Below are 10183 nucleotides of genomic sequence, written 5' to 3' on the forward strand. Positions count from 1 at the left end.
TTTTTTGTATGCATTTCAAATATATTTTGTGTTGTGCATGTATTCAGACGAATAATATAGATTTAGAAGGGAGTTAACTCTCATCAGAATCATTACTCTCAATCTTGAAAAGACTTAATTGATCAATTTTCTGTTTAATGGAAGAGGAAACTCCTAAGAATGTCAATTATTTTGTGATGCCCCTGCACAAGTGTCTTGCGAGAATGTTATGGTCTGTCAGCCGGATCTGACCACTGGCATCAGGTATAGCCTTTAATGAGTGCAAATCCAATTCACTTGACCCTGTGGCTCCGGCTAATGTGTTTCCTTACTAATGACTATATGTTGAACTGAACACTACTGTTGTGTGGATCCTCACAGTACATTATTCTCACCTGCTGGATTATAACACCTGTCAGACCTAAATGACCTTGTCAGATTGTTATCCTCAGGTGACTTGGACCTGGTGTCCAAGTGAGGTGAGGTATTGATCTGCATTATGATGAGATCTCCCTGTGGGTATTTGTAATGGGCAGGTGAGCTTGTACAGTGTCTGGCAGGGTTAAGTTACAGTAGGGATAAAGACATTATTATTCTGATCCCAGGTTAATACAGTGTGTGGTTAAGTCAATCAGTGTTAAATGATATTGATAGGATCCTCACCACAGGCGATTTAGCAAGGCCAAGGGATCTTGTACATGTGTTTTTACATTAAGGATAAAACATGAGCTTCTGATGAAACAGTTTAAACAATATCATTCTATTAAGATGGCTTATGTTGCCGCAATTTGGTTTGAAAAGTTACATGCCTTTGACAAGACAGGATTCTGTAAATCTTGGTTCTGACCTGCATCAGACTCTTTCCTCACCATTGCCGTCTCAGGGTGGTATTACTGACTGTTGGGAGCTTCTTGAAACTCATTCCTCACTCTGACTGCAGCCATATAGCTGGAATATAACTTAAGTCACTCACTCATTCCTCACTCTAATAGCTTATTGTTGCCATTTAAAAGCAAATACCAGTATTTGCTAATCAAACAACCTCAGAACTGGTAAAAGCAGTGGAAGTTGGAATCTCATAATTATTTGAATTAACTGTACAGCAGATATGTTAGCAGATATCTCTGTGGTAATTTTGTATGGACAGATTGAACATGGCAGTGTTGTCCAAGACTTTCTAATCTTCTTTCATCTGATTCCTGCATAAACCCAACACTGTATGAACTTATGCAGTGGTGTCTGCTTATCAGGCTGTACATCTGGCTTCCATGCTTGGATGCAGTGTGGAATAGTCTCTCATATCTCACACCATAATATTACTGAACACTTCCAATATCAGTTTCAATAACTCTATGAAACAATTGGACAATGATGTATATGCTCTTGTGCATGATTCCATGACTACAGATAAGCTTCTTCTTCTTCCAGAACGTTTGTGTACTGTAAAATTTGTTCTCAGTATGTCATTTATGTATGCTAGACATTTGTATTGTGCTTATATCCAGTTCACCAGTTCAACTGCTCAATGGCACTTTGTTTTCACTCGATCATTGTATGTCCATCACAATGGCACATCATATTTTCAATCTCAACTTCCTGGGGACCATATATGTATCTGAAAAATGAAGCATGTGATACATTAGTGAATTTTTATCCCGAGCAATGGCTAATCAAGATTTTGATCCAGTTGTCCATTGCTGTATTACATGAAAATGAAAGACAAGGGTCTCAGGATGGATCTAGTTGGTAAAATTTTCCACTTTCTCATGTCCCTAAGACATATTTACATACAGCTTCAGCCTCCATTATAGGCCTATAAACCTGAACTGATGAAACCCGATGTCATTATCCATTAAATTAAATTAATTCTTGTGTGTAAAATTGTTCTGTTTTCTTTTCCAGTGTGTCGCTATATTTGTCACAGGAAATGTGAGCCACAGGTAGGTACTACTTCTCTTACACACTCTTTCAGCCAGATGATCTTATGTTGGAATGCTTCCTGAAAATGTCAACAGTTTTAATGGATTTCAAACTCTTGAAACCTCTTGTGTCAAATCATGACTATTTCTGATATTTCAAACAAATTAAATATTTTGTGTATAATCAGGACAACTAATACATAGGTTCAAGTTCTGATTTGTCTGTAACCATAGTAACTCTGACACCTGAGGTAATATCAGGTATGGAGAAAATGCTGAAAAATGTGATGTGAAAAGTTGAAGCACGAAGCCATTTTGCACAGTAATGACTAAAAACATTTTCAGATGAACGACAGATGCTTATAAAGCACCAGTTTCCCTTTTCTCCCATAAAAATTAATCAAAATAAACAATATTTACGGCTTCCTTTTGCTCTCAGTGACTCTGATTATACTTGATTATTTCGCTGAAGCATCCATTTCACTGGAGACGAACATCCGTAATTAGTGCAGGAAGAATATCTTTCTCTGTGAAACATAGTAACAAAACTGGTGATTTGCACTGGAAGATTTCACAGTTCATTAGTGTTTCCCTGCCATGATTCATTGTTAACTGAAGACTCTAAAGGCAGTGATTGACATACAATTTCTGATAAACATGGGTTAGCTCAGTTGCAAATTTATTTCAACAAAAGTGAATTAATTTGGTGGGATGCCATTAAAAACCCAGCAAGATGATTTTGTCTGACATTCAATTGTCAAATCAGTGGGTAACTTTTGTTACTGTTCAAATTAACTTGAGCCTAAGAAAGATGCTGTTGCATTGTTCATACACTAAGGAATAACTGATTCACAAGTATCAAATGTATCAAAAGTATCACAAGTATCAAAATACCAGCAGTGCATTTAAGACAAAGTACCAACATTTATACATGAAGACATGTGATTAAGATGGGTTTAATTTGTGACATAAACTTGATGTAGAAGGCAAGTATGTTGAGATATGTGAACCAGGTTTCAAATGATCCCCAATGCTGACAGAAATGTGGTCATAGTCACTGTAAATCAAGGATGCAAACCCAGCTTCAGGATCTTTACATGACAAAGGGAAAGAACTGCTGACAAAATCTTAGCATAGCATTAATCCTCGAAGTTGCCCACGCCAAAGATATTTGAAGAAATATCATGCTGCTTCTACATCATTTGTATAGAATGATGACATATTCTTGTCATATATTGGTAGTATATATCAGCATAAAAATATAATTATATGCAACATATATGTAGGACTAGAGAACATTGCCCCAAAGTTCCTTTTTTTTGTTGTTAATGTGCACATGCACAAAATCAGACATACTGTAGTCATGAAAGTTTCTTGCAGTTACTACCTCAATAACTGACCTTCTGGAATGATGAACTGTAGGTTATGAATATTCTGTCCTATTCTTGAAAACTTGTACATGTAAGGCATGATATTCATAATCATCATCTGATGTGAGACCTGTCAAGATGGTGAGTGAGTGAGTTCATCTTTACACCGCACTCAGCAATATTCCAGCTTTATTGCGGCGGTCAAGATATGACGGTATGATGTTCACTACAGTGTAAATTTTCAGGCCCATAATGAGCAGTGGGCTCATTGAATAGATAAAAGTTGCGTCAAAAGAATTCTCACATCATTATCCCAAACTCAACCAAGGGGCCCATTGTAAAAATGTATATATTTTAATTGCTTGGATTGAACAAAATGAAAGAGTTGGAACTTCATCATTTCAAAATTTGAAGTTACGGACAAAAGTCACCAAAATGCAGCGTAATTGCCTGATAGTTGTTTTAATACCTGTACCATGATAGAGCAGGGGTTTTGTTGCTGCTAACAGATCTACTTGTTGTGAGTGTCGTAAATGGCGAGGTATGAGATAATTGCCCCCGATTACCTGTCAGATACTTCCACTAATAATGATGTAGTTGAGGCAGATTGAAACAGAAGCACCAAATTTGTCTGATATAATGGCTAGAAGCACCATAATCAATAGCAATCTAATCTACCTGCTTCCAGGCGGTGTATGTTGCATAGAAGATGCTGTTGTGTCTGACAGGAGATGATGGAATAGTGAGGGGGAGTATGACTGCAGCATCAGGCAGGGAGATGAACACCCACATTAGGGACTTTATTGTGATAGAAGACTTTAGAATTTGAGGGGAAGTATTAAATCATGCATTGAATTGCCTTCAAAGTTGTTGAGATAATAACATCTTTAGGCCACAGCTAGTGATGGGGCAGGTAGAAGGTGGAAGAAGGGTATGACATGTTTAGACCACAGCTACTGATAGGGCAGGTAGAAGGGTAGAAGGAGGGTATGACATCTTTAGGCCACAGCTACTGATAGGGCTTGTAGAAGGTGGAAGAAGGGTATGACATGTTTAGACCACAGCTACTGATAGGGCAGGTAGAAGGTAGAAGGAGGGTATGACATGTTTAGGCCACAGCTACTGGTGGGGCAGGTAGAAGGAATGACTTGGCTCACCAACCAAACATGCTACATGCAAATGACAAGGAAATTTCAGTTTTACATAAGGGACAAAGATGACTTCCATCAAACTGAGTAATATTTCACTAATCAGTACCAGCATGTACATTATAGCTTAATACAGAGACAGAACCTAACCCAAAGATGTGCTTGTTAATATTTTAATGTTCAAAAATGGTAAATCCATTTCTTTCTAGATTTTCACTCTTCAAAGTGAAACTAATATGTGACTTATGTGGAAGTTCATTGATCACACATCTGTTGTAGATGCAATATTGACAACAATCATGAAGTACTGAAAACAAAACAAATCCATTTACAAGAACGACAATTTCTGATTGCAATTCAGTCTATACAGTTGTAGTCCACCAAGAAGAAAGCAGCCATGTTGCTGTTTGAATCATGTCCTGCTGGCAGCAGCCTGGTAGGATATGACCCTAATTCCTGGAGACTGCCCATGACAGTCGTGGAGTGGAGAGTCAATATGCTGGTCAGGCACTATTAGTCCATGTCTCCTGCTGCAATCTATCACTGGAAATAAACACCATCAAATACTTGACAGACTTCTGTAATGTTGTTGGAGGCCAGCCGACAGCCTTCATAACATTCACAGGAGAAAAATTCACATGTATTGAGTGTTGTATGACACCATCTTACAGAATCGAGGGACAGTAATACTAGAAATGACTATGTATCATGTTGTTGTATTTTCAGAACTTGTCCAAGGTTATTTAAGGTTGTTGTTGAGCAGTGTTATTTGGTTTGATCTTTCAAAATATTTTTTCCTGACAGATGTCTCTGATAACTAAGCTGTAGGGGGTTGTTGTCAGCACGGATACCACAGAGGCATACCCTAGCTAAAATCAGAATACAGAAACATAGCCTAGGATGAGACCATTCCACATTGTACCAATTTCTGAATCGGAACTGTCCTCATATTATACTAGATGCATTTGATTTCATTACACAAGAAATGACATATACGGTAATGAATATTTCATGATGCAAACTGACGTTTAAAGTACTGGGTATGTTTCTTTATTTCAACTTTGTTTAGGGCATGGTTCTGTGCGTAGAAATGGACATGGGATATGTATCTGTAGTACCTGTGGCAACAACGACCCCTTCAGCTATAATTATAGTCATCTGGGTTACACTTATTGTGAACATTGACCTGTGAAGGTCCCGTGGTAGGATAGGCCTTCAGTAACCCATGCTAACCATAAAAGTCGACTATGCTTGTTGTAAGGGGCAACTAACGGGATCATGTGGTCAGATTCCCTGACTTGGTTGATACTCGTCGTCAGTTCCCAGTTGCACAGATCGATGCTCATGCAGTTGACCACTGGATTGTTTGGTCCAGACATGATTATTTACAGACTGCCGCCATATAGCTTGAATCTTACTGAGTGTGACATAAAATCAAACTCACTCACTCACTCACTCACTCACTCACTCACTCACTCACTTACTCACTCACTCACTCTGATTAACATTAGTGAATTCCAAGTTAAATGTTTCTTGCATGGGTTCGAGTGAGATGTTGCTCACTTTTGTAGTCACTCTCCAAACAAGAGCTGGCAAACGATGGAAATCTTTGGAAATCTTGCAGCTGAAGTGGCACATCCTGCTTGGCAAAGTTCTGACCTTCAATGGTTATATTACATGGTCATCTGGGTCATCAAATCCTAGACTGACCAATCAAGATTTGGTTTAGATTTAGAGTTGGTCTTCAGCAACTGATGCTTGTCATAAGAGGTGACAAATGTGATTGGGTGGTCAGGCTCTCTGACTTGGTTGACTCATTTTATCATATCCCAACTCTGCAGATTAATGTTCATGCTCCTGATCACAGGATTATCTGGTCCAGAGTTTATTATTTACAGACCACAACTATATAGCTGGATTGCTGCAGAATGTGGCTTAAAGCAACAAACAAAATGAAATCCCATACTATGGTCTTCAGTCTATCAGCATTTTACTGGACTTACAGAGTTACACAACATTGTGTATCTGTATTAAATATACCTTTTCTCTAATATTAAATTAACAATTGATATATGGCTGTAAATGAAATCTGGTAAATAGCACTATTAATTTCCACATGGCATTCCTCCACACCTATGACTGTCTTCTTCAAGGCTCTTTATGCCAGTTGAACTTCTTGTATAATGTGATGATCTTGATAAATGTTGGCAAGATGAGAAGGCACAGCAAAACAGGTTTACGATGTGGGAGAGCAGCCTCTTCTCCTGATCAAAGTTTCAGTAATCCATTACCTACTGCTGGAGAAACCCACTTACATGCCTGTTCCTGGAGGCACTGATGCAAACAGATGCACAGCTGTAAGGGAAAAGGCAAAAATAAATTCCTGTTTCAGTAAAGTTGAGTTGTGGTTTCATGAAACATAACTGACTGAATTGGGGCCAAGCATACACCTAACTTTAACTGGTATTTTTAATTACTCACCGAGAACACCAAATGGAGACTGCAAGTAGGTGGATCTAGTACACTAAGGCATGTGCTAACAGGTGGGTAGTATGTCCTTAGTGTATAAATATACATCCACCACTTCCGTTGCTGACCTCAGACATACCACAGTGTTTATGTACGACACAAGCAATGATTAAAGAAATGTCATTATAGGTTTCATGCCACTTAGGAAGCTGCAAAATATTATCTATTTATGTTCCCATCTGAGGATGATGAATGCGAGATCCATTTATATACTGATATGTTTATTACAGTTCTTGTGTACATGACTGCCTTTGATATGGTCACCCAAAAATGGATTCTTCGGTTATTTGTTTTACTGTCTTCCTGATTCCTGATTCAGGTGCTTTCAGGTAGTCAGTATTTCTTTTGAAAGGTATTTATGGAATTTCTGTGTTTTATTTCAATCTTTGTTTTTCAAGACAGGAATGACATTAATGAATTCCAGATTGTCAAGTTATTTTGAGCATCAGGAATATTATGTACATTGGTAATGGCTACGCCTCTTAAATATATAAATATTCATTATCAATACCAGTTCTTAACAGGGCAGAAAACGGGAGCCTGAAAATTTTTATTAGTTCTGCTTTGAAGACATATCATGACAATTGTTCAAAAATGTTAATTGAAGATTTCAATGCACAAAACTGATACTTTTGACAACAGGCCCAAATCATTCCTTGTTTTGAAAAGTATTCACATATTTGGTTTGGTAACAGTTAAAAATACAGCAGAATTGATTTGTTCCTGGCAGTACATTAAGTCACAAACAGTAATAGTGCTGATGTTATTAGCATCCATTGTAGGAGCTGGTCTCTGTATACGTTATCAGAACCACCTGTTACTTGTGTAAACAGAAGATAATAATTCCAAACTCAGCAGTGGATTTCTAACATACACCATTATCCTTAATGTAAATCTTATTCCTATTAAGTTATGTTTATGAATAAATAACTAGTTGTAATATACCTATATTTGTCATACCATTACTTGTCAATAACATGTGAAAATATGTATAATGATTTGATAAATTGATAAATAAATACATTTTTAGATAAATGAATGGTTGAATGCAGGATTAAATAATTTGGTTTAAAAGAAATACTGTTAGTGTCAGTGTTTTCAAACTTGAAACAAATGCCAAGAGAATGTGATGCTGAGATATTTTGAATTTCAAGTAAAATTGGAAACAAGGTTTTCTACTTAACTTCACATCACTTTATGAGATCGTGATAATAAATGGACGAAGATGGGCATAAAGTTAGGCTGAATGAATTAATTGGGCGGTTGAAATCAACAGAACACAGCTTTGGTTAGGTGGTCAGGTCTATATCAGTTTCAGAAAATCTGCCACAAGTTAGTGGCATGATGAACTATATTTTGCCTGAATTGGAAACCATACTAGCAGTGTGTCATTGTATAATTAGTCTGGCCCGAAATATCTCCCAAGATGTAGTGGGCCATTCCTTGTGAGTGATGCACAAGTCGGAGGAGTGCTTGAGTGTGTCCTCATTGCAAACATTTATCGTCAGATGTATACCCAGTCAGATTTATGCTCACATTTGTAGGTGTTTGACACATTCGTGCTAGACTCGCAGATTGGCACTTCCTGTGTGCTGCAGCTTGAGATAGACCTGCTGCGATCACACATCAAGGCCAATAGCTAGACTAATAATCATTAGAATATATTGACTTATGAAGATGATACTTTCACAAGAAATTTACTTAGTAAATCTGAGACATTGTGAAGCTTTATATATATATATCAGACGTTTGATATTTTACACCTGAAAATATGTTGTTTGTGACATGTTCAGTAACACCTGAAAATATGTTGTTTTTATCCTTATGTAAACATCTGTATAAATGTATCGTGGAACTGTTGCAGTCCATCAGTGATTGTAAAACCAAATGTGTGGACTGTCGTTATTTTTGAATTAGAACAGTAGGATGCCCCTCTATTAAGTGATTTTATGTAGTGGTTGCGTAGATTATGTGATACCCTGCCAGGATATGGCAATAATTGCCAGGAACACAGGGGCCAAACCCTGGTCATACACTGAATGATCAAGAAATTCCAATAAAATGTCTGATCTGTACAATATCAGTAGACTTTATAGCTTTGCTGACATATTTGGGAACTCTTCCTGGATATCTTTAGAGCAGTAACAATCTGCCTTATGCCACTTTCCTCAGTTCCAGTTGATGGTACACATCTTTAGCAGTTGTGGATTCTGTTTATTTGCCTCCTTCAGTCATAGAATGATCAGGGATTTGCCTTGAGTCCTGAATTTCAGGGTCCCTGCAAATCACCCTCTTAATTTTCAAGGGGGCTGGACTACAAAATCCAGGTCCCAGACACTTAAACATTATTATTGATTCAATGTAATACAATTGTTGGAATTCAGTTACTGTTATTGTATTGTGTATCATGATCATCACAGTAATTAAACTGCAAATGATACCATAACCCAGTTTGTAGCAGACTCAGGGATAACATATTGTTAGTTGATCAACATTTTAAAAGAAAATAAGTATTTGGACTTTATCTGCGTCCCTGTGGACATGCATATCCATTTCGTAGTATCCGATGTCAATTTTTATAGGTAATTTGCGTCCTGTAAATCCCTGAATGATGCTAGACATGTTAATTGGTTGAAGATTGCTTGTATTGAGTAACTCAAGCTCGTGATGATGCAGTACACATTTACTGGTTGTAGATTCAATGTGAGTATTTGTTGAAGGAACATGACTTTATTGGTTGAAGATTCTTTATATCAGTAAGTTATTCGCTCTATTTACTTTACATCCCGTTTACCTCAGGAAAAAGATTTGATAGTAAGTACCAAAGTACACTAGCAAGCTTGAATGATGGTGCTATCTCCCTGCTAACTGTCTTACATGAGGGAATCATCCTTCTCAGGCCAACTATTTATACATTGCATTAACAAACTATCACGCTTCCTGATAGGATGCACAGGTTGTTTACAAAAACGTTGAAAAATTGGTTGTGAAGCTCCAGAGCCAAGTAAAATTAAACCCTATTCCTGGCGTTGAAAGATGCCCAACATGCAGGCAGGTAAATGGTTCATTAGGATTTGACTTTGAAAGCCAGAAAAGTCACTTTCTGTTCAGTCCTTAGAGGGTCAGAAACAGATGATTCTATCGTATCAGGTGTGATAATTACATGTATCACAAGCTGTGGCAAGAATGCTTCATTTCGTACAGAACTGATAGTTGGTGCTAATTCCAATTAATTAAA

At 37.4% G+C, this 10183-nt stretch overlaps 1 protein-coding gene across 10 annotated transcripts in view; it reads left to right on the top strand.

The window, feature by feature from the left end:
* Positions 1–10183, top strand: part of LOC137298984 (tensin-3-like) — a 230683-nt gene that overhangs the window by 85835 nt on the left and 134665 nt on the right. For all 10 annotated transcript variants that reach the window (XM_067831414.1, XM_067831422.1, XM_067831425.1 and 7 more), the window contains exon 3: positions 1882–1919. In XM_067831414.1, coding sequence (XP_067687515.1) covers positions 1882–1919 — 38 coding nt within the window. The remainder of the gene's footprint in view (positions 1–1881; positions 1920–10183) is intronic.

Source organism: Haliotis asinina, chromosome 10 (genome assembly GCF_037392515.1).
Source record: "Haliotis asinina isolate JCU_RB_2024 chromosome 10, JCU_Hal_asi_v2, whole genome shotgun sequence".
NCBI classification, from domain to species: domain Eukaryota; kingdom Metazoa; phylum Mollusca; class Gastropoda; order Lepetellida; family Haliotidae; genus Haliotis; species Haliotis asinina.